This window comes from Onychostruthus taczanowskii, unplaced genomic scaffold, assembly GCF_017590055.1.
Source record: "Onychostruthus taczanowskii isolate IOZ18803 unplaced genomic scaffold, ASM1759005v1 scaffold20, whole genome shotgun sequence".
NCBI lineage: Eukaryota > Metazoa > Chordata > Aves > Passeriformes > Passeridae > Onychostruthus > Onychostruthus taczanowskii.
The window spans coordinates 6,091,166-6,115,572 of NW_024499240.1; the positions used below are offsets into that span (position 1 = coordinate 6,091,166).

At 49.1% G+C, this 24,407-nt stretch overlaps 3 protein-coding genes across 3 annotated transcripts; all 3 read left to right on the top strand.

Moving 5' to 3' along the window:
* Nucleotides 1-1,385: 1,385 nt before the first annotated feature.
* On the top strand, nt 1,386-3,134 carry HOXD13 (homeobox D13). Its single transcript, XM_041403507.1, has 2 exons — nt 1,386-2,091; nt 2,884-3,134. Exons 1-2 carry the CDS (start codon nt 1,386-1,388, stop codon nt 3,132-3,134), a joined length of 957 nt encoding a protein of 318 aa, XP_041259441.1.
* A 5,321-nt stretch (nt 3,135-8,455) lies between these two features.
* On the top strand, nt 8,456-10,258 carry HOXD12 (homeobox D12). Its single transcript, XM_041403481.1, has 2 exons — nt 8,456-9,092; nt 9,502-10,258. The coding sequence occupies exons 1-2, from the start codon at nt 8,531-8,533 to the stop codon at nt 9,738-9,740; spliced, it is 801 nt and encodes a 266-aa protein (XP_041259415.1). The 5' UTR covers nt 8,456-8,530; the 3' UTR covers nt 9,741-10,258.
* A 5,619-nt stretch (nt 10,259-15,877) lies between these two features.
* On the top strand, nt 15,878-17,433 carry HOXD11 (homeobox D11). Its single transcript, XM_041403425.1, has 2 exons — nt 15,878-16,562; nt 17,136-17,433. Exons 1-2 carry the CDS (start codon nt 15,956-15,958, stop codon nt 17,369-17,371), a joined length of 843 nt encoding a protein of 280 aa, XP_041259359.1. The 5' UTR covers nt 15,878-15,955; the 3' UTR covers nt 17,372-17,433.
* The last annotated feature ends 6,974 nt before the right edge of the window (nt 17,434-24,407 follow it).

The window sequence follows — 24,407 nt, forward strand, 5'->3', positions numbered from 1 at the left end:
CAGCGACAGGGGAGCTCCGCCACCACCTGCCCGGGCTGCCCAGCAAGGGCACCCCCAGCGCCCGCAGTGGTGTCGGTACTGAGTTCCATCTCCATGGCGCCTGCCTCTCCTCTCTCATGCGCCAGAGCCTCCGGAAGGACAGTAAACACAGCCCCAGCTCTATGGTTTTCAGCGGCGCGGAGTTTCCCTGTCCTTCCCCGCGAAGCTGACACTTTTCCCAGCAACTTCTTGCCCTCCGCGCCCAAGAGAGAGCAAAGTGTGCAATACACAACTGCGGAGCGACTGGACTCGGTCCAGAGGGGTAGGGATTGGAGTTGTGGTTGAGGTTGTGGTTGGGGCTGGAGCTGGAGCTGGAGCTGGAGCTGGAGCTGGGAGCCGTCTTCGGAGCTTTCTCCATTTCCAGTATTTCGCGCTCCTGCATTTCTATCCCAATTCAGTGTGACAGTCAAGGGAGACGACAGAAGGATTTGCCACCGTCTTGGGAAGTCACGACGAAAACAGCCGTCAGCGTAAGCAAACTCTGCGTTTTAACTAGGCTGCCTTACCACGACATGAACTGACACTGCACGGGGAAAAAGCCACATCTAATGAGTGCCAGGTTTACCATCTTGCGCTGCCCACAGACCCCGAGCATTTTCCTAGCCGGCAGCAATATCGGGGGTGCGGTGGGCAAGGGGGGGTGGTTAAAAGGAGGGTTCTCCCAGGGACCGACAGTTCAGTGAAGCCAGGGGACCCCTTTTCCCATAGAACAAAGCCCATCTACTCCATATATCGCCGGGAAGAAGGGAGGTGGGGAGGATGGAATGCAAAGACTGTGTTGGGGTTTTCCCCCTCTTGCAGAGGCAACAATGAACTGGAGAAGGTCTCGCTGTGGATCCGGTAAGACCCCTGTCCGTGGATGTAAAAAAGGCCCCTGCCGGCGGCCTCAAAAGGTCCAGTGGTACTCGGCTGGCCTTTTTGAAGCCGCGAGCAGGAGGAAGGGGGAGATGAAGCAACAGGGGCCTAGGTTGGTCCGGAGGGACATCACCGCTGCTCGCCCGCCCAATCTCCCCCCGCTCCAGCTCCGGGGCCGTGGCGGGGCCGGAGCGCGGCGGCGGGGCGGGGGTGGGAGTAGAGGGTGGGGGCGCCGTCGGTGCCGACCGGGGGGCTGCGAGGCGAAAGGGGCAGTGCGGGCAGCGGGAGGGTCACATGTTCCGACGGCAGCCTATGAGCAGCCCCCCGGGCTGAGGCAAACTAATCTGGGGCCGGCCGCCCCCGCCCCGGTCCCCCCTCCCAACCTGGACTTCGTTTTTATAAACGTACCGCCAGGATCCAACCTGTTGGAGGCAAATAACCATCCGCATCATGCCCGGCCCGGGACCGAGCCGCCGCCGCCGCCGCCCGCGATGTGCAAGGCCATGAGCAAAGCAGCGAGTTGGGAGATGGACGGACTGCGCGGCGACAGCAGCGGCGGCGGCGGCAGCGGCGGCGGCGGCGGAGCCCCCGGGCAGTGCCGTAATTTTCTCTCCTCGCCCGTTTTCGGGGCGGCGCACACGGGCCGAGCGGCCGCCGCCGCCGCTGCCGCCGCCGCCGCCTCGGGTTTTGCCTACGCCGGCGGAGGGGAGCGCTCGGGGGCGGCGGCGAGGCCCGACCCCCCGACCAAGGACTGCCCGGGCTCCACCACGCCGGCCGCCGCCCCCGCGCTGGGCTATGGGTATCACTTTGGCAATGGATACTATAGCTGCAGGATGTCCCACGGGGTTGGGATACAGCAAAACGCCCTGAAGTCTCCCCCCCACGCCTCCATTGGCGGCTTTCCCGTGGAAAAGTACATGGACGTCTCCAGCTTGACCAGCTCCAGTGTCCCCGCCAATGAAGTCTCCTCCAGGGCAAAGGAAGTGTCCTTCTACCAGGGCTATACAACCCCCTACCAGCACGTTCCTGGGTACATAGACATGGTCTCAACGTTCGGCTCTGGGGAACCGAGACACGAAACATACATATCAATGGAGGGCTATCAGTCTTGGACTCTGGCTAATGGCTGGAATAGTCAGGTTTACTGTGCCAAAGATCAGACACAGAGCTCACACTTCTGGAAATCGTCCTTTCCAGGTACGAGAGGGGGAGAAATGGTCTGAGCAGAACACCCCCGCGCCTCCTCCGCCTTCCCGTCCCCTCCCCCGCCCCCGGGCTGCAGGGGCGGCCTGCCGAGCTGGACACGCTGCACAGACACGCAGAGAGCAGGGTGGGGGCGGTGGATATTCTCTTTTTCTCACTCCCCCCTCGGCCGTCTACCCCCGAGAAAATCCTCACCCTCTGCTTTCCATACCCGCGGGACTGACCCCAGAACATCCCCGCCACCAGCGCAAGGCCACCGACCCCCGGGCCGCGAGCACCGGGGCGGCCTCGGGCTCCTTCTCCCGCTGCTTCCCTCGGTGGCCGGGTTTATAGTCGCGTTTGAAGTTTGCAGGACGGTGGCTCGAAGGCTTGCTCTCCTCTGCCTCTCCGGCTGGCGACTGATCCGGCGGCCCCAGAGCACTTAAGAGACCGCGAGCAGTGAGGGCACAGAGGCACAAACCACATGCAAACAAACCCGGGAAACTCTCACCAAAGCGATTTCTGTGTGTGCGCTGCCAGCACCGAGCCGCTCTCAGCCCCCAGCCAATGCCCCCACCGCCCTGCATGCTCGGTTAGCGATGCATGCCTGAAAAGTGATGACAGTCCATCAAAGTTTTGGTGGTGCTTTACTAGAGTGCAAATAATGTGGCAGTGTAAATAATAATAAACTGTAAACAACCCGGCATTATTTATTTGCCCATGAAAGCCAGTGTCCAACAAGTATCGGTTAAGTTTTAAAAGCCTGTAATAAAATTCTGATTTTTCACATCATGTCTTTTACAATAGGGGACGTTGCACTAAACCAGCCCGATATGTGTGTCTACCGGCGAGGGAGGAAGAAGCGAGTGCCGTACACAAAACTGCAGCTTAAAGAACTCGAGAATGAATATGCCATTAACAAGTTCATTAACAAGGACAAGAGGCGAAGGATATCCGCAGCCACAAACCTGTCTGAGAGACAAGTTACCATTTGGTTTCAGAACAGGAGGGTGAAGGATAAGAAAATAGTCTCCAAACTGAAAGACAACGTGTCCTGATACATTAATTGCGGACAGTGATGAAAATATAAACTCAATTTACCACCAGCTAAAGACTTTCGAAAAAACTTGAAAATATATTTAATTTTTTGTTTGTCCTTCCAGCGGTGGCGAAATTTCGGGAATTGTTTTCCGTGAAAGTCAGCATTTTTCTCTCAGTGTAAGGGAGTGTTGACAAGTTTTGAATTGAATTATAGTTTCTTCTTTTTGAAAATAATAATAATATTAATATTAATTATATTTTCTGTTCTTCCCTCTAGGCCAGTATAAAGGAATTTAAATATGTTTAACGGTAAAAGTTATAATTTTTTAAAGTGCTTAAATCTTTGAGGGGTATTCCGTGATTTTTTTAATTTTTTTTTTTCTCTGAGCAACAGCCAGTGCCAGAATATGTCAGTTTTGATTTGGTATCGTAAACTTCAAAGCATGCCGAGTGAAAAAAAAAAAAAAAATCATTCGGAAATACAAGAAAGCCGGAATACAGACCCGTGGCAGCACCCGGCTTCTCCCAAACTTGCCTGGTCCACTGGGACCCGGAGAGAATTGAGTGGCGGGCTACTGGCTGCAGCAGAATTTTTAATTACTTTGTCGAGGAAGGGAGAACCTCTCCCAGCTGTTGCGGGGCTCAGAATCGCAGGCGTGTCCCACCGCGCTCCCCGCTCCTGCAGGTTTGGGGTGAGCCTGGGTTTGTGGGTTTTATCGGCCGCAGTTTCGTTTTCAGTGCAAGGAGTCCACGCTGCCCGGCTGAAAAGGGAAGCTCTCGTGTCCCGGGCTGAGCGCTCGGGGCAGCGCTTTCGGCAGGACGGCTTGGCCAGCTCGCCCTGCAGCCAGAGGAGAGGCTGCCCCTGCAGAGGTGTGTATGGACCCGCACAGACCTGGCGGGGAATGCTCGCTCTTCCCTGGACCAGCCCGAGACTCTTCTACTTCCTCACGCCCAAAAACTCCTTGATGGACAAGCCAAGGTCACTGCTAGGTTTTAATTTACAAAACTAAACGGGTGTTTATGACAGAAGCAATAAATAAGGAAATTCAAAAGATGCCATAATTTATATGGGCCGAAAGGCTAAGATTTTGTCGATTTTTTTATTATTTTAAATCTAGTGTGCATGTTATGATATACACAGGGTGATCAGACGCGCTTATCAACAACCAGGAGAGAGAAGCGGTATCCTCTCTGTTAATGTGCCTCATCTAATTATGAAAATGTGTTCCAAACTAGTATTATTTATTATAATATACTATTGCTCTAAACATTTTGATTACCCTTGTATGTGGTAAAACATACGATAAGCCTATTTCTCCATAAAACATTTTTTTTAAATTGTCTTAAATTCAGCATTTACTTTGTGTTGGAAATACAATCTGAAATTTCAAACTGTTAACGATGTTGCAAATCTTTTCCTGAACCATCTTTAATAAAAATATTTCTTTTCGCTGTACATAAAAAGAGAAAGAAATTCGCCTTCTTTTGCCGCAGGGGGTTTCGCGGGCTCCTGAAATCCTCTCAGGGACACAGTACGCCGTTCCTAGCAAATGCGAGGTAGATAGAGGGGCATTAAAGGATGAGGAAGAGCATCCGAGAGTATCTTGTCGGCAGGAAAGGGTTTTAGTGAGAAAGACATGCTGCCGGCGAGCAATAAGGGGTTTGGGAAGCAGCAGAAAGGCTGTGTCTCCCCTCTCCCTCCGAGCCCCCTCCGCCTGCCCGGTGCCTGGCGGCCGAGGGCCGTCCCTTTGTTCTCCATTTCCAAAATGTCCCGGCACTTGCCGCTTCCCCGGCGGCCGGCCCGGAGCGATGCCCCTCGGTTTTCTCCGCAGCCGCCTGGCTCCATCGGGAGGTTATCTTCCGCCTCCTCCGCCCTCTTCCTTCCCCTTTCTACTCTGCTCGCACGTTCCTGACGTTTGTTTTCCCTGAAAATAGGAAAAAAGTCCATTTCTGAGCAGTACAGATTTTATCGCAAAGCGCATTTTTGTTCAATTTTAGTATAAAAGGACACTTGTGTCGCTCGTCATTTACGTGCCTGGAACAGCCCGCTCTGCTGACGCAACCTTCTTTTCTGCGAATGTTTTAAATTCTTGTCTTCTCCTCCTTGGCACCCCCACTCACCCACACATACTGCCATTAATTCTACAGAGGTTTTTCCTCCCACCGAGTCTCCCTGCAGACGGACGGCCGGGCACTGCCAGAGCTGTTTTGTTCCCCGGCCGCGGAGCCATCGCGGGCTGCTCTCTTCCTCCTTCCAGGCTTAACCTTTGCCTTTGCCGGGCTCCGTGCTTTCAGAAGGCGCAGCTTGCCGAGCCAAAGCCGCCTTCCTCGGGCAGAAGGAAACCCGAACTGTCTGGCAAATCGGTACCAGATGGAGAGGACTCGCCTTTTAGTTTCGTAAGACCGTGCAGAATCATTAAGAAGCCAGCAGCTACAGGCCGGAGGAAGATGAGGCGCACAGCTGCCCCCTTACCTACCGGCTGAGATTAAAAAGGTTTTCTAAGCCTGGAGCTGGGGCATTGGTGAGCCTCGTTCAAAACCTCCTTGGCCACAGCTTGGGCTCTTCAGGACATCAGCTGCATGTGGCCCCGGGGCCGGGATGCAGCCCCAGCTGCAGGCGGCCACAGCGGCCCGTGTTTAGAGAAGAGGGCATGAAGGTTCGTCCGAAATGTAGCGCGGGTTACTGCAGATAATTAACATGTACCTCGACAAACCGAGTTGCAAATGCACAGTGGCGCAGTGATGCATTGCCCGGCTCCTGTCAGGCAGCGCTCTTTCCCAGCCATGTCTGAGGCAATCCTGCCATCTCCTGGACAACCCCCGGCATAGGCAGGGAAGCCTTCTCCTCGCTTCGGGCGCCGCGTTCCCGAGTGATAAACGAGCGAGGGAGGCTGTTGGGTCGCACGCAGAGCGCCCTTCGTCTGTAAACTGGAAGACTATGCCAGTGAAATTACAGTGTGTGGCCAGCTCTGATGTCCAGGCCTATCCGGACGCCTGTTTAAAAAACAGGGAAGGAAAAAAAAAAAAAAAAAAAAAAAAGAGGAAAAGAGGAAAGGAGCGTGTGAAAGCAGGCCCCCGGGTCGCCCTGCTCCTCAGTGGTGATATTTCCTGTACAGACACAGGCGGGGGGACACCCGAGGCATTAACACGCCGCCCCCAAACCAGCAGCCGGCTGCGGCTGGAAAAAGCAGCACAAGCCCGAACGAGGCTCTCCTTCCACTCCACCCCGCTCCCCTCGTCTCCGAGGCCAGCCGCCTCTGGAACATGATGTTTCTGTAAATGTTTTTCCATGTAGATTTAAACATTTTCCGTAACTGTGAGTGTCTCCAGCTATTTCAGATTTTTATTAGGTTATATTTTTTCTTTTTCCTTTTTTTTTTTTTTTTTTTTGTGTTAATTAGCAATTACAAATGAGTTGAATATTAATTGAAAGCTCTGTTTTCTCTAACCCCATAAAAGTTAGTTTGAAGTGTCACCTTTCTTTCCGGTAACTGGGAACTCACATCCATTCCTTGTGTTTATTGCAGACAAAAATATAGCCTTTGAACTGAATGTTCCTTTTCTCTTCCAAGAACTGAAAATCAGCTCTTTCGTAAAATACATTATAAAAAAAAAATATTCCCATCTTCTAACACAAAGTTAGAATACAAGCTAATAAGAGGGAGATTCAATTGGTAGACATAACTCAAACAATAAAAATTAAAGGCAGTGGTCAGCAATATCCTCCAGCGGTGCTTGTGTGGTCCTGTGTGGTCTAGGAGAGAGCAATCATTTAAAGATTTTTTTTCCAGGGCAATGAAATTACTGCAGAATTTCCCTCAATTTCCCATTAAACAGAAAGATGAATTTGATTAGGACAATGTCAAGAAGGGCAGCGTCTCTGATCTCGCCTTAGAAATAAAACCAAGATTAAAACTGTGATTAAGAGGATAATAACAGGGAAAATTAACCCTACCTGCTAACTAGGTTCAAGTTTTTAACCGAGGTAATGAAAGTGGGAAAGCCCGGGCATTAAGGCTTCGCTTGACGCCGGATTCGCACACCCCGGGGAGACCTTGGGAGAGAGGCCGAGGGCAGAAAAGCTCGGTCCGGGGGGCGAATCGGCCTCCAGAGTGTCCTGCGGATTTGTGGGGTGGTGGGGCAGGGAGCGCCCATGGGTACTCCACTCCTTCTCCAGCATTCCAGCTCCCTGCCAGGGTCTTTGAGTGCAGTACACGGGGCCTTGCCTCTTCCCTGTCCCGCGAACCGCACGGTTTGGGAAAGGACACGAGCAATCTTCTGTGAGGATGCTCTCAGATATGATTTTAATAACTCTGGGGCTGTGGGGAAATGAGAGAGATAATGGAATAAACGAGCTCTTATTTGATCAATCAAAAATATAAAAATACGTGTAATTCTCCAAAATGACACAGTAATAAAACAGTGAGGGATGATTTTCTTCACATGAGAGAAAAACTCCTCATCCAAAACCTGGGAGATGAGGCTGACTCTCCCCTCCCTCTGCCCGCTGCTGCATTCATACCCTCTCTGCTGAAGAGCAGAACCTGGCATTTTCTTTCTTGAATTCTTTCGATTTTATTTATCTGTTTATTTTTTTTTATTTTATCTCAGAGGGTTGCTCAAGTAATTCCTTGTTGTTGCTGTTGTTATTCTCTGTTTGTTGATGTTTGTTTGATTGTAATTCAAAGACAAAACAGATTCCGAGTTTTAGAAACGCTGTTTGCCTAGAAGGGCTTCCAAGTGAAGATGAAAGGCAAAAGGGGTAAAAAGGGCAGACGTGAGGACCTAAGAGAATACTGGTCACTAGTGTGCCAGAATGACGATCCCGGTAATATCCGATCCATTAAGACTTTATTTGCACGCATATGCGGACGCATATCATGCAGCTAGGGGCAGAAGTACGTACGTATGCCCTAAATATCCACATCTCACAGACATCACAAGTTATTTCCAGTCCTCGGTGCTCACTCTTACCGTGGGTATGGTTCTGGCCCGGAGGGTGCTGCCGGCCGGGGGGCACCGCCGGCACGGGGGCTGCACCCGGGGCTGCCCTGTCCTCTCGGCTAATGTTTGTTTTCCGCTCATCTCTCCGCTGGCGCCGCAGCTCTGCCAACCCACCCAGGCCACTTTTATAGAAGCAGAGACCATGGTTTCCCCTCCCCCTTGCGAGCTCGATATTTTCATATTTCAAGTGTTATCATAAGACTTTTTAAAAGTGGGGGTGAAGAGAAAGGAAAAAAAAAAAAAGGGTGGGGAGGGGGGGACTCTGTGGCTCGGTCGCTGGAGGCGGTGCTGAAATTACCGGCTTTGAAGAACCTGTCTGCAAAGTTTCGTCCAATCGTTTCAGGCTTTCAGCTTATTCCCTGTTGTAACTAAATACCGCTGTAAGAACAGCTGAAGTCCTTTGTTGGAAATGTGTGATCGCAGTCTCTACAGATCTGGCTACGTTGGTTCTCTCTTGAATTTGCAATCGCCAGATTCCTTTTATTTTCCTAATTTGCGGGCTAATGGCAGTCAATTGGCGGCTCTGCCCACCATTTCCTACCCCCGGAGCTCGATCCCCTGGACTTGCTCAAGTTCGTGCGCAGCCCAGCCGCAGAGCCACGCGTTCGGCGGCGCGGCGCAGCCTTACCTCCCCGGCTCCGTTCCAATCAACATCAGCTCCAACGGCAACAAGGAGTGCCTGGAAGACAACAATAAATATTACGCCCACGATACGAGCTCCAAACAAGAGGAGAGATGCAGGCAGAGGCAATCTTTTGCAAATGACCCAAGTGTTACTCACACAGCCAACTTAAAGCCCGTAAAGTATGACCACTCGAGCCTGCAGAGAAGTTTGCATGGCTCGGCTGCTCTTTTTGAAGTGAATTCCTGCAATTCAAGCTTAAAGGAGGACATCAAGAATCCCGTCAACTTGAACCTGACAGTTCAGCCCGCAGCAGTCCAGTCATGCCTCAGACCTTCAGTGCAGGATGGTATGCCTTAAATATCTCGCTTTAGTTAGAAGCGACCTAGCTATACGTTCTTTTTAAGAGATGCCTGTGATTACTTTGTTACCCTCCCTGTAACTTTTTCGGAGCAAAAAATTGCTTAATCTTACTCGGAGGTTAGATAGAAATTGTGCCTGTAACCCTCCCTGTAACTCTTTCGGAGCAAAAAAATTGCTTAATCTTACTCGGAGGTTAGATAGAAATTGTGCTGTCAGATGTTCTTTGCCCAGTTTTCCGACCTAATTTAGCTCTGATATCTTGCGGTTTTTGGTTTTTTGCTTTCTTGGGTTTGGGTGTTTTTTGGGTGTTTTTTAAAATTATTATTATTTTTTGCATATTCCTATGTTTGCATACCCAGACTTGATCCACTAAATTATCGACGTGTTTGTTGTAGGTTTGCCTTGGTGCCCCACCCAGGGGAGATCAAGAAAGAAACGGAAACCATACACAAAACAACAAATTGCTGAATTGGAAAACGAGTTTCTCCTCAATGAGTTTATTAACCGACAGAAGAGGAAAGAACTATCAAACAGACTGAATTTAAGCGATCAGCAAGTTAAAATTTGGTTTCAGAACCGGAGGATGAAAAAGAAAAGAGTAGTAATGCGAGAGCAGGCTCTTTCTATGTACTAGAGCAGAGTCCACCCGTTCCTGCATGAACTTGTGCCCGGAGTGTTCACCCCTAGAGTAGGGCGTAGGCGCCAGTGAAACGCGGGGAGTGTGTCTTTTTACCATTTAAACCAAATTCTCGAAACGCGTAGGATCCCTGCGTAAATAGGCAGCGCTGAGTTCTTAGCCAAGATGAAGAAGACGAGCCGGACCAGCACAGAAACAAGTATTATCAGCTTTTTACCTTTCTTTCTCCATTTATATAGATTTTGTCCCGCATCCCACCCTCTTTTTCCCCGGAGAACAAGCGGTGCTAAACTAAGATCGATTTCTTTTATCTGTATGTAAACACCATTTTGCAGCAAAATAAAGGAATAACGCCTAGTAAAGACGTCAGCTCTGTGAGTCCCGGCCGCTCCCTTCATCTGCTGCCCTGCACGCCAGGGCGAGCCTGCGGCGCCGGCTTGTTTTGTGGTTTGGAGTAACCTGCTCGAGCAGCGATGGGGAAAGTGGTTAGCAAATAAACCTTTTTCTTTAGTATTTTTTTCCCCCTTTCCACCCTCCCCCCGCCAGCCCCCGGAGCCGCAGATCCGACCGCAGCCCGGCGGAGAGCGCACGTGACCCCCGCGCAAGGCCCGCGCGTAACCTGAGCGCCCGCTCAGCGCCGGCCGCTCGGCCCCGACGGCACAGCGCGGCCCGCAGGGCCCTGCGGCCCGCCGCCCCGGGCCGGGGCAGGGCTGCTCCACGGGCACGGCCGAGGGGTTCCTCTCCCGGGAAAAGCGCCCCGCCGTGTGCCAGCCGCCTCCGCGGCAGCGCGGGTGCCGCGGCGGCGCAGGGGCCGCGCAGTCGGGCGCCGGTGCCTCCCCAGGCGGCCGGGCCGGGCCCTGCCCTTGCAGCGCTCCTGACTTTGGCCTTGTCCAGGCGCTGCCCCGACAGGAGAAAGCAGCGGGCGGTGCCGGGACAGAGGCCCAGGCTCCGAGCGGCTGAGGGGAGGCTGGGGCCCACGGCTCGCCCCGAGGTGCTGCAGGCACAGGAGCCCGAACAACACAGAGGTTTCGGTGGGACTTATTGTTCCACCAGTCAGTCCCCATGGCTGTTTCTGCATAGATTTGTAGGAGGGAAAAGTGAGAACCGGTTCGGGGTTTTGCCCAGATATAGACCTCAGAGGATAACCCCCTCAGAGGGGCTGGTAGCAGGGTCTAAGCTGTTTGATCACTGTTTTGGGACGAGAATGAGATCGATTTTTCCCGTATCTTGATGGGAGGTTTCTCTGCCGAGTGCCGCCGGCCTCTGCAACACCCGAGCAGTCAGACTGGCCAGAGCTCCAAGGCCTGAGGAAACTACACATTGCCTTTAGTCTGATACTTCAGAATATGATTTCTAAAAGAAAAATCTCACGGATTTACAGGTCCGTATTAAAATGCCTTTTGGCTGCAGTTTCAACCTAAGTCTTCGTTTCTTAATGAAGAGCGTTTCCACGGCTCCCAACAGTAACAATAATTAGGCTGGCAGAGGCCGCCTTCTTTTCTGACATGTGAAATAGGCTCAGATATGGTTGTTCGTGGCGTACACAAAAAGTCTAAACAACCGCAAGGAACGGCACAAAGCTAATACCTACTTACACGGGGCTATAGCCTTCCCAAAGACAATAAACTCATTATTTCATAAAAAATCATATTTGAACTTTGCTCCTACTCCTGTGCTTGCAAGTACTGCTCGAGAGGGCACGGTGGTTCAGATGAATTTGGAGCTAAATCCCGGATTCCTAGGCGGGCAGAGCCGTAGCCATTTTCCCGAAAGCTTTCCAGGGAGCCCCAAAGGTAACGCTTGGCTGGTGTTTCGGGGGGAGAAGGAAAACCAGCCCAAAGCATTTGTCGCCACTCTTACCACCCGCATTGCCCAATGCAGACAAAACCCTACCTCGCTCATGGCGGGGTGGCTGCCAGTAGGAAAGCGGGGACGAAGCCTCGCCGGGTGACAGCTCCCCGGGGGCAAGGGATGCTCACCCAGCCATCCACAGGCACAGGAACCACTCCTGGGTCCCTCCAAATCTTCGATACGTTCAGCCTCTGTGCTGGGAGTTGACGCATTGCGGACAATGATGGTCTCTTCATCTAGTGGCATTCCCTAATTAAAAAAACTAGAAGCAACCCCAATGATGCGAGCCAGGAGAAGAGCAAAAACCAGATAAAGTCCCTTTTCTTACCCTCTCTTGGAATACTACTCAGACGGCTACAGTCCGTGAGAAATTGACCCATTGCTCTGTTCTTCCCTATCCTAGTCCTCCCCAGCAGTACAACCCGTCCCTTTACTGCATGGGTGATATGAAATCCGAAGAGGAACCTCGGATGAAAATATGTGAAAGGCAATATATTATTTATTAAACGCATCTGATCCAAGATGATGGCTTATTGTGAAGCTCCTAGTCTAAATCGCCTACGGAAAGAGAAAAGGCAGAGGAGGTAGGATCTAAATTGCCGTTTGTTGAGAAAGTCTGTCTATAATGTGTCTCTGTGTGTGCTTGTGTATCTATAGATGCACTCATTTCAGCAGTGCCCGTTGTGTGTGACCGCGTGTGCACACTCAGAGGTTCGTGTTTGTGGGCTCATGCTGTGCACAGTCACATCGGCGGTAGAAAATGCTGCATGATTTCATGCGTGCCCATGCTCTAGGGTTCATCCCTTCCTCTGAAGCAGTGGGCGAGGACACTGGTTCGGGCGTGGGGAGGCACACACGCGTGGCAGTGCTGCAGCCGCGGGGCGCGCCCTGCCTGCGCGGCTGTGCCTGTGCACACCCACCCGGGCTGTCCCCTGGGCACATGTGTGCACACGCGTGTGCGACACGCCGGCTGGGCGCGCAGGAGATGCACCCGAGTGAGGTGGATGCACTCCACGCCCTTCCACTGGATTATTTCGGGTGTCTTACCAGGTGCCCCCTGTACCGGCTTTGCGGGTGCATGTGGGGCGGGATGGAGCGGCGGGCACCGCTTGCTGCGCCCACGCCCGCGTCCCTCCGCAGCACGCAGGCGACTGTTCATCCCTTTATTTACTCAAACATAAACATCTTTGCATTTCCACCGCAGCCTAAACGTGATAAAGCCCTTCTAGGAGGCTCTCCATCCCTCCTCTTTTGATAAGGCTGCAAACGCAACTTGGTTTGTTGGGAATGGCTCTGGATGCCTTTGTGCTTCCTAAAAGAGCATAAATAATTAAAGTTTGGCAGAGAGGAAAAGCTTTCTTGCAGAACTGTAGTGGCAATAAATGAAATGACTCAGAATCTCTTCTCCAGTCGGTTTTTACGAGAGCTGCCAGACAGTGTCTGTTCACGTTCTCCAGATACTAGGGGCGCCATAACAAAGTTAAGGTCAAGTTAGTGTCTTATCTTGGGTGGCACAAAAATACCGCATCTTCTCCAGCCGGACCGGGTATATTTTTAAGCCCAAACGTTACGCAAGTCGCCTTAATTTCCACGGAGAGCATTTGGAAATGTCTCTTGGACTTGAATACTTGGTGATTCCAGGCAACGATTGCAGATGTTTCAAGACGCCTAACGGTAAAGTATTCGCCTGATTGTGTACATGATGTGCATTTATGTTTCGATGCTATTTAATCTGCGTAAGGGAAAAAGGAAAAAAAAAAAAAAAAAAGGGGGGGGGGGGGGGGGGGGGGGGGGGTGGGGGGGTGTTATTGTGATGTTCAGAGCTGGGTTGGTACCGACCCCAGGGTGAACACGCTCTGGCAGGCGGGCACCCCCAGCTCTGCCTTATTCCAGCGGGGTCTTTGCTGTGATATTGGTCTCACATTTCTCAGATTAGATCGTTTCTTAAAGAACTGTTTCCTAAAAGAGCTTTCGTACTAACAAATCGTCGCCATGTCTTTGAACTTGAATTAGTTGAAACCGGTTGGCTCCTGCGCCAAAATTTAATTGATGCTAGGTTTGTTGCATCGAAAAGAATGTGAAAGATTCTGGCTAAGGCGCAATTAGTTGTTTGAACGGTAAAGAAAATGAAGCTCCATAGGTTTCCAGAACCATCTCTCTTGACGAGATAGGCGATCAGAAACCTTGGGGGGGGCACAATCCGAACGGAGCCCTGCCCTGCTTTGCTGCAAGGTCCAGGGTAATTAGTGACACAGGAGCCATTTTAACTGCGCAGACATCATTTTTGGGAGGTTGTTTTTCTCTGTTGCAGCAGAACCGAGAGGGCTCGGAAGCCGATTAAGGGAGGGAGTGGTGCTTCTGTGCTTTGATTTCTAGTGACAACTTGCAACTTGCAAGAGTCTATCTGCTGAGAGCAATGTGTGGCGTTTGAGGTGTTTTGCGAGTGAGGCAACAAAACAAACAAACAAAAAAAAAAAACTGTACAAAGAAAAGAGAAAAGGAAAGAAAGAGGGGGCGGTGGGGGGCTGTTAAGAATGAGCTCCATAATATCTGCTTGGCTTTGGTATTTTTATTTTTAGAAAGGGCTAGCTGGGTGGCGGCATGGAAGCCCCTTGGGTAGCCCTGGATTGCTCTGGGGAGCCAGGGGATGCAGGAGGGGCAGTGCCGGTGCCGGTGCCGGTGCCGGTGCCGGTGGCGGTGGCGGCGGGGCGGGGGGCAGGGTGCGGGGGGCAGCCCGGGCTGCGGGGCTCCCGCCCCCGGATCCTCTCCGCATGGCGGGGCCGAGGGCGAGCAGGAGGCTCCTGTAGCAGCGGAGCCGAGTCCCCAGCGGGCACGGCCGCCTCGAGGAGCCGGGGAGCCCACGGGCCTTGTCCCCGCTTGCCCGGAGCTCTGCGGAGCCGGTTCCCCACCTGCCGGGCTCTCCGCTGGCCGTGGGACATGGAGGTGCCTTTGTGGAGGTGACACGGGGCCTGCCGGTGTGCCGGAGCCTCCGCCCGGGCATTGCTGGGGTGTCCAGAGGCGGCTGTGCTCGGCCTGGGCGAGTTCGCCCAGATCTCGGGTTTATTTGGGGAGCGACATGTGATGGAGCAGACCTGGCTATGCGGTACAGTGGCGGAAAAAACCCATTCCCATGGAGAGCTGGCAAATGGTTCTGGAATGAGGAATTGGTCGAGTATAGGGCTATTGCTGGCGCGTATTCCTTATTCTCCTCTCTTTTCAACCTTTGCGGCCCTTTTTGTGCTTGTCTGTCTAAAATCATATTTTAAGGAAAAAAATGAAAATTGGCAAAAATGAGCCCTCGAAGGCAGGGCGGGAGCGGGGCTGGCGGCTGCTGTGCGTGCCGCCAGCTCCCAAGTCTTGCTTTTCCCTTCCAATGAAAATGAACATTTTGGTGGGAGTTGGAGGCAGGAGAACAGAGGTCACTTTGTCTGCTGCTCTGCTTCCCAAGGAAACCGTGCTTGGTGGACTTCTTTTCCTGCCATAGCCCTCTGCCTTACAGAGAGCCCGAAAGTATCTCCCTTTCGTAAATCCGGCTGCTGAGAGATGTTCTGTTTGCGTATTTCTCATTTCAGTTTGGCGCCCTGACACAAGTGCGCAGTGTTTGGGCTTATAAGCGAGGGAAAAGGAGGTGATCGAAACTCAGGCTTTGAATTTCGTGACCGGTTTTGATGCCAACTGTGGATTGCAGGAGCCGGGCGGGCAGATCCGGTCGTACACTCGAATGTGTGAATGGGACTTGGCTTTCCTGAGTGAACCAGCACCCACCCGCTCATCATCTGCTTGAGCGGCCGCCGGAGAGTATCGCTCCCTCTGAGGAGGAAGCGATCACGTTTCCGAGCCGGGGGTGCCCGTCCGTGAGCCCCCAACCCACTCTCCGGGGGCTGCCTTCCCCGAGGGTGGCAGTGCTCCCCCCGGCTGCCCGGGGAGGCCGGGCGGAGATGCGGGCGGGGGGCTGCGCTCGGCGGGGCTCCGCGCCGGGCTCCGGCGGTGGGCAGGCGCCTGCCCGGGCGGCGCGGCCCCAGGTGATCCGCACCACCTACGTGTATCTCACATCGCCTGGTGAAAGGATGAGGCTTAAAACCGGCTATATTTGTACAAACGGCGCCCTCGCCTCCGCGTGCTGGGAGGGCTCTTTGGAGAGATCTTAGGAGCCTTTCCGAGGGGCTGATATAGATATAAGGACATTTCTACATCGCGTCACGTGACATAATTACCACTAGAATCAATCAAGATGAATTGCACGTCAGCACACGGTGGGGATTTTTTCTTAGTTGATCCTGTCCAAACCCTCTTGTGCAATAGATGGATCTTGTTCAATGCATTGAAGCCTCCTGGTTGCTTGCAATCGCAAAAAGGAAGACATGACTGAGTTTGACGATTGCAGTCACGGCACATCCAATATGTATCTGCCAGGGTGCGCCTATTACGTCTCACCCTCAGATTTCTCGACGAAACCCTCTTTTTTGTCTCAATCGTCGTCCTGTCAAATGACTTTTCCTTATTCTTCTAATTTACCTCATGTTCAACCTGTGCGCGAAGTAGCATTCAGGGAATACGGATTAGAGCGCAGCAAATGGCAGTATAGGGGCAGTTATGCTCCTTATTACTCAGCTGAAGAGGTGATGCACAGAGACTTTCTGCAGCCTGCTAACAGGAGGACGGAAATGTTGTTCAAAACGGACCCTGTCTGCGGCCACCACGGACCGTCTCCCGCCGCCTCCAACTTCTACAGCTCGGTGGGGAGGAACGGCATCCTGCCGCAAGGCTTCGACCAGTTTTACGAGACAGCCCCCGGACCCCAGTACCAGCAGCACTCCGAGAGCGAGGGGGACGCGGAGAAGGGCGACTTGAAAGCCCAGAACAGCACTTGCAGTAAAACACCTTCCAGCCAGGAGAAGAGAGTGACACCAGCAAACAGCGCCGATTCCCCTTCTGGTGAGGCTGTTGCAGAGAAGAGCAACAGTTCAGGTAGGTATCAGTAGTAAATTGGGGGCAAGAGTACAAGGCCAACACTTTGTCAAGCCGCATTTTATGTGCAATTTTATAAGCATCCAAAGGATTTTATATATCCTATAAGATTTCCTTTACCGTTGTAAAGCGTGTTTACGATAGGAAACCAATTTAGGTGGGCTTAAGGTATTCTTGGAAGAGGATATTAATTGTTATTAAATTGTTGATTCATCGGGGGGAGACGGAGAGATTTCACAGGTAGTGCTCAGTGCTGCCTTCGGTTTAGAGCTTAAGATCTTCGTTTGTTTGGGGCGGGGGGTGTGTGTGAGAGGAGTTTGAGAAACTTGGAATTTTTCCAGCCCATTTAAATATCTCTCTGTATTGCTCGAAGAGCTCTCTTTTAAGGAGAAGTTGGGAAATATTAGCTTTTCTTGCTAAGTCACCCGGAGATTAAAAGCGTCAGGAATATTTTTTGAAGTGCTAGAGGGCTGCTTTGCGGGCAGTGGGATATTATCAAAGTCTCTGATCAAACCCTAGCTGAGCGTGTTCGTAGCAACAGCGTGAATCAGTTTCTTCTCTCTTGAATTTCAGCAATTCCCCAGCGATCAAGGAAAAAGAGGTGCCCCTATACCAAATATCAGATAAGAGAACTGGAACGGGAATTTTTCTTCAACGTGTACATAAACAAAGAGAAGAGACTGCAGCTGTCCAGAATGCTCAACCTCACTGACCGGCAAGTTAAAATCTGGTTCCAGAATCGAAGGATGAAAGAAAAGAAACTGAACAGAGATCGACTCCAATATTTCACAGGGAATCCCTTGTTTTGAAAAGGAAAAAAAAAAAAAAAAAAAAAAGCAAAAAGAAAAAAAAAGCAAAAAAGAGAAAAAATATATTTAAAAAAAAAAAAAAAGCAAGAGAACAGGAAGAAAGAAGAGAAACAAAGAATATGTCTGTCTCTCTGACCTACCCTCTGAATGCAAAAGTTGATTTGTTTACTTGACACATCCACCCTGCGGAACTCAAAGTTACATTTTCATGTGCAACTCCCCACACTGAATGGCCACTGGAGATTTCGGGGCTTGGCGGAGCAGATTCCTGATAAGGGGAAACTAGGGTAAATCCAACTGTCCACTCTCGAGTGTTTTTCGCCAAAGGTGCTTTTTTTTTCCTCTCTCACAGTGCCAGCAATGGACCTGCAGTGTGTCTGGTAGTTGTTGCTTACAATTCATTGAGTTCGGGGGGGGCTCTGTTGTTGCTTTTGAGCTAGGATAACACTTTCCTCCCTTTAAGTGAATGCGGTTTATTTAAGAGATGGTAAATGTACGCTCGCTATATATAAAATATATATATATATGTTTCTATTGTCATCCAAAAGCATGGGCCACTGTCTTTTTCATGTGAATAAATGGTTTCTAGTAAAGTTAAGGTTATAACTTCCGTGCACTGTATGGATTTCCATCTCCGAAGGATCCTAGCGTTTTCCGGGCTAGAGCCAAGTTCAGTTAAATAATAATGCGAGGAAGCCTACCCGGGTTGTTTAAAAAGCATTTTAATTGTGATAGTTCAGATGCCTAACTCTCCTTTGTAGGTATGCGTACCTTCCCCGTTCGCTGTGAGACAGAGCCAACATGGCTGTCTGCAGACCATCACTTCTGATGGTGCTACTATTACTATAAACAACGAGAAAGGCTTTTCGTTTAACTGGTCAGGCTCCAAACAAGCCCAGAATCCCCAACGTCAATGACTGTTTACTCGTTAGTGAAGAGCGAGGCAGAAAGACTGAGGGCTCCAAGCGAGTCAGACAAGAGGGAGCTATAAACAATTGGCACTAGTTGGGGAGGAAAAAAAAAAGGAAAAAAAAAAGCCACACAATTAGCACTTAACCAAAACCACCCCCAACACTTTTGGGAGCAGAGGGTGGTTCTGTGAAATCTGCTTGCCGGCAGGGCGAGCGGAGCGCGGCGCTGGCCGAGCGGAGCTGAGCGCGCTGCCGCCGCGGCGGGCCCCGCCGGGGGCCGGCACCCGGAGGAGATCCGCTCCGCTCCGCGCCGCTTTATCTTGCGTGACCTGGCTGGGCTGTTTACAAAACCTTGAACTGTCTAGACAACACCATAAAACCCGAGGTTCTAAACAGCTTAATTGGGTTATATTATACACCTTCTGGTGGGCGAAAAAGAGATTTCCGCAATGTGCAATAAAGGCGACGAGTGAGAAAAGAATTTGGCTTTTTTGAATAGGACGAGGTGGCTCTCGCTACTCTCGCAGGCAGGGAAGGCAAAAGTGCCAAATAAGTCAGGAAAAAACGGAGAATTCAAAAAAATAGAGAAATAGAAGAGGAGGGAGGCATGACTTAAAAAAAATTTTTTTTAAACACTTTAGCAAGAAAAACATAAGTGTATGCCTTTGAACTTCCAAAATGTCAAGGTCATCACCTTTAACCTTTCTGAATAATTAGGCGCCTTAAGGTTCCTCTGTTATTTTCAACCACCACCCACTCTCTCTCTGTCTCACTCTCTCCCTCCCTCCCTCGCTCTCTCACACGCACGCACAGCCACACACACACTTTTTACCGCATAGCTGGCCATATTAGCAAATGCATCATAACGCAAAGAAAATCCCGGCTGGGTCGAGGTGAGCTCTCGGCGTCGTGCAGTGAGCGTGCCCTGCTCCAGTCCCTGGAGCTGGAGCACAGGGGGCTCCTCACTTCCCTCTCTTTCTCTTCCGCACCCTGAGAATTCGACTCCAAAAAAAATTATTTTTTTCTTTTATTTTCATTTTTTCCCTTTTTTTTTTTTTTTTTGGCTTATAAGAAAAAGAGGGGTTTGCTTAGGAAAAAAAGAGCAGGAAATGTCTCGTAATTTAGGCACAAGGACGATATTTCTATGCGGTTTCCCCTCAAAGCCCATTAATTAGGTATGCGCGAAGTCGCGGGGAATTCCTCACGGCATTTTGCCTGACCTTATAGCCAAATTCTCGCGTGTCTCCCGATCCTTAATCCACAGGGCGAGAACGAGTCGTTTGGTTTTCTGCTCCCTGCAGTGCTTTGACAGTCTATCTCAGCGTATTGATACGCCTTCAAAATGCCGAGACACCGCAAAAGCGGGCCGCGGAAACAGAAACACCCCAGCACTAATCTTGCATAAATGCTCAATGATAGCGGTGTTAAGTTTCTATTAAAAAAGGAAGGAAGGAACCCGAGGCTGGGAATGGATTGAGCGGAGGATAAAGACCTGGAGAGGGGAGAATTCCCGGTGTCTGGCGGGCAGCGGCCACAGGAGGGCGCGCCCGGGCGCTGCAATGCCGCAGCCTCCGGTGCTCCAGCCTCCTTTCCCCCTAATAATAATTCCACTGCTAATAAAATATCTAATATATAAGTAACGATAAGATTTCAGGGCCTTCCAAATGAGAAAATAAAGCATCAAAAAGATTTATTAAACAAATAACCCATAACCGTGACGTGCAGGAGAAATATGCCACTTTAAAAGAATTTTTTTTTTTTGGTCGTAATCTTTTATAATGCATCCGAGCTTTAAAAAAAAAAATCCCATAATTTTAAGAAAGGAAAAAATGAAACCCCAAAGATATTCAGAATTCGTTCCCTAGAACAAAAATCTATCTACTCCTTTAAGGACAGCCTTAACGCGGGTAGGAAAAAAAAGTAATATGAAAAACATGCATTTCCACAATTTATCTTTGATTCTTACTCCAGGATTTTCTTAGATAAACCTCTTGGTACAGAAAACATAATGTTAAAAATGTATTTTATTTAAAGGCGAGATTAACATTAGCTCCTGAGTGCGCTTATTTTTAAAAAGAACGACAGAGAGACTAAAAAGAAAAGATATATTTAATATCCTAACATCACCTTTCCAAGGCATTGTTGAATGAAGTCCCTCTTTTTAAAAGTGCTATGGAGATCTATTAAAATGAAAGTAGAGCTTACAGAATTAAAGTCTTTCTTATGAATTTCTTGGGCGTTCTCCAGCAACCGAATATGTTCTGTCTTTCTGAGATTTTTTTGTTTTGTTTTGTTTTGTTTTGTTTTATTTTTTTTTCCTTTCAGTGTGCACTTCTGGTCAGAACCTGAGGAAATAAAGGGTTTCGCTGCTTTCTGCTTATTTGCAGAATTCATCGAAATGTATTTTATGTTGGCTTAGCCATATTCCGCATTTTTTAAAGCCCAGTCTCTCTTGAACGTAGTTGTTGGCACTTTGTCTGCTGGATTGTTGGTGTGTGGTTTATTTTTCTTTTTCCTTTATTTTTTTTTTTTTCCTTTTTAGAAGTTCATTGTTAACACTTTCCTAGAAATAGCCTTTCCGGCGGTAATAAAACGGCATTGTACAATCCAAAATCCTTGGGATCCCTGACGCCAGAGATAGCCCTTGCAGGCAGAGCCGTATCCCGGAGGAAAATGCCCCGGTCTCTGGGTGGACATGCACTTTCCTAGGGGGAAATATTTAGCGAAGTTTTGGTGTTTGTTTTCCTTGGCATGAGAGGGCTCCTTGCCCGAGCCCGCACCAACCCCGAGCCCATCAGGCTCCATGCGAGGCGCTTTAACCCCTCGCAATTACAGTGAGGCCGAACTCAGAGAATGTGAACGGGTCATGGGGACCAGGATGCGCTGTTAAATTTGGGAAATTATATCTATACACGAGAACACGGAATTGCAACTTTGTTCCCTTTTTTTTTTTTCTTGAATCATTGTGTAAATATGATGATTCTGTGCGAGTCTTAACCGCTTCTATTTTTCCTTTTTACCTTTTCTCAGTTATATTCCTCTAGATAGAAAAGATTGAGAGCTATTTCCAAATGTCTTTGGGCTTGTCCCTTACATAGAACGAAAAGGGCATTTGCTTATTTTCCGATTAAAATATAAATGCGGCAGGAATCCGCGGAAAGATAATTGTGCAGCACAAATGCCGAGGCTGAAGGCTGAACTGGCCATCGATATACACGCTAAAATCTCATCACACCCAGGCACCTTTGTGTGCACAAAAATATGGAAATACAATAGGAGAAGGGCTGGAGTTTAGGGCGAAGCTGAGCATACGGTCGGTGGTAGTGTGCGATCCTTACGCTCAGAAATAACACCTTTGAAGAAAAGATCAGCGAGCTATTTTGTTTATTTTATAGGCTTTCATACTTAGGAAAAAGCATAATGTCATCAGTATGTGGTGTCTGTCCCCTTACCTCGGTCAAAAAAAACCTAGAGAATCTGAGCCCAGACGCCGACTCTTTCTATGAAAATACGGCACATAGAAATCTGAGCAACTTGACAGTCGCTTTATTAAAAGAAGAAAGATCACAATATCGTACCAAATTTTTTTTCTTAAATAAAACTATTCTTCAATGTCCCTGCAATTTAACAGCTTGGCATAAAATATACAGTCAGTGCGTTTAAAGACACCCTAAATAAAATGGTGAAATCAAGTAAATCAAAGGAAATTTACTAAAAGCTTCCTGGGTTCCAGCCTATTTTAAAAATAAGACATTTCTCGCAATACCTTTGTTACTGAAGGCATCTGCAAAATATCTGGCTTCTTCCGTACCCCTCTCCCATCCCCCTCACATAATGGGACACAAACACAGCAAATTGCAACTATGAGAATGCTCGGCACAGCCGAGACAAAAACATAATCATATCACCAGTAATAAGGTTCAGGGAGATAAGGCAGTGAAAATTAAGCCCTGCTGCCACGTCTGGTAACCTCCAGTTTTTAGCCCTGACATTTGCTAGAGGAGAAAACTGTAATGTCCACCTATGCTTTATTACAAACAGTAATTTACATCTGCATGGACCCATTGGTTGGGGCATTTTTTTACCCTCGTTCTGAAAATATGGGGCTCTGAGAGCAAAACCTTTATATTAATGTAGATTGTATATCTCATTTATTGCACAATATTGATTTATTTATTAATGTTAATTACTTTATTCCATTTTAATATGATTTAAAACAATAGTGACATTAAATGCCCAGAGCCTAAGTCCCCAGTTCCCCAATGGCTCTCGCATGTTTATTCAACTTCTATTTACATCAAACTTAAACTTTCTACTGTTCATTTTCAATAAAAAATTGCTGCCCGTTTTTAAATCCCTCATGATTTACCGTGAGCGAAGGGTCTTATGGAGCCGCGTGCCAGTCCTGAACGCAATATTTAAATTACTATAATCACAACAGTCATCTGAGTTTCCGTGTAGTGACATGCATGAAATTAATATTTTCAATTACAAAAAATCAAAGAGCCCTCATGTCTAATCAGGAGCCCAGAATTCAGTTCCTCCAGCAGCAGCAGCAGCAGCAGCAGCAGCAGCAACAGCAGCAGCAGCAGCAGCAGCAGCAGCAGCAGCAGCAGCAGCAGCAGCGAGGCCGGCGTGGAAAGCAGCTCAGCATTTGCTTATTGTTTTAACTTTACTGTTGGGCGAAAGCCGCCGCAAAGCTCTGGGCTGATACTTTCAGCCGGGATATTTCTGGGACCCCTTTTCTTACAGTGTAAATAAAGATTATGAAAGAACCATTTGATGGGCATAAAATTCCTGATTAGATTTAATAGTCAAGCCTTAAACTGCGTCAAGAAAAATAGTATTTTGTTTCTTTAAACTCTGTGGGTTGTCCAGGCTGTTGTTGAAGAGGAGGAAATTGCTAGAAGGCGAGCGGGGGGGCGGACGCGGCGCTCGGAGGGAGCGTCGTGGGCTCCGCCGCGGCTTCTTCCCCGGCGAGGCGAGTCTTAGCCATGGCTCTGATCATGATCTTTCGTGGCCAGCGCGCCGCAGCGCCCGCCGCTCGCTCAGCCCGCGCCGCCGGCCGAGCGCGCCCGGGGCGGGCAGGGCTGCGCCCCGCGCAGGGACGCTGCCGAAAGAGCCTGCGAGCAGCGAATATTGCGAAGGTAATATTTAAACTCTCCGGCAACCCAGGAGCTGGAGACTGCAGCTATAAAAGACGCTGGCTCTTAACCTGACAATGATGTTGTATTTGAACAGCTGCGATAAGGTTTTAAAAGGTCTGTCTCATTGCCACCGCGAAATTTTAAATAGGGTTATTGTTTCCAGCGGTCTAAAGTGTACGGTAAAGTACAAAAACGTCCAAATGCCAGGAAACAGAGGAAAATTCAAACCCACGCTGGTGGAAAACGCATGTTTGTAAGTGTGCGAAAGACGCATTTAAATTTTTTAAAATTCTTTCACGTGCTGCCTGCTCTTGGGGATCTGAAAGGGTGTTTTGATGGTAGAAAGGCCCAAAATAAACAGGCGAATGAGTCCCAAACAAAAATTATCAACAAGTTCACTTTGTGTGGATGAGGGTCCTTGACAACATTAGTCCCAGATAAGAAATACTCCAGTTTGAGAAGAAAAAAAAAAAAAAAAAAAAAAAAAAAAAAAAAAAAAAAAAAAAAAAAAAAGAAAAAAAAAAAAAAAAGAGAAAGGAAAGTAAAACGATAAAGAGTAATAAACAGTTTCTACCACCACTATTTAAAATGTAGTAGCTGCGGGTGCAAATACGGCTAAGGAGTGGGAGGAAAAACAATAAAACACGTTTCAAATGTTGGGACAGAAAAGTCTGATCTGCCATGTAGGCAGTTACTGTTGCCTTCTGTTGGTTACTTTCTTTGCTGTTTGTTTACTTTATGATACAGACGCATTCATCATTCTTATTTAAAAAACACCGAAAAAGTTGCTTAAAGGAGTTAAAGGAGTTGCAATGAGGCTATGAGTTTCTGTATGTTTTTTGATGAGCAACACTACAGAAGGAGAAATTTCCTTAATTTCCTTTATGATGCTTTCGGTTTGCAGGGCAAGAGAAAAACCCACTTTTTTTTTTTTTTTTTTTTTATTTTTTTTTTTTTTTTTTTTTTTTTTTTTTTTTT

Coding starts and splice junctions, on each gene's coding strand:
- HOXD13 (XM_041403507.1), top strand. CDS start 1,386: ATGTGCAAGGCCATGAGCAAAGCAGCGAGTTGGGAGATGGACGGACTG. Junction 2,092..2,883: donor CTGGAAATCGTCCTTTCCAG/GTACGAGAGGGG, acceptor CTTTTACAATAG/GGGACGTTGCACTAAACCAG.
- HOXD12 (XM_041403481.1), top strand. CDS start 8,531: ATGTGTGATCGCAGTCTCTACAGATCTGGCTACGTTGGTTCTCTCTTG. Junction 9,093..9,501: donor CAGACCTTCAGTGCAGGATG/GTATGCCTTAAA, acceptor TGTTTGTTGTAG/GTTTGCCTTGGTGCCCCACC.
- HOXD11 (XM_041403425.1), top strand. CDS start 15,956: ATGACTGAGTTTGACGATTGCAGTCACGGCACATCCAATATGTATCTG. Junction 16,563..17,135: donor AGAGAAGAGCAACAGTTCAG/GTAGGTATCAGT, acceptor CTTGAATTTCAG/CAATTCCCCAGCGATCAAGG.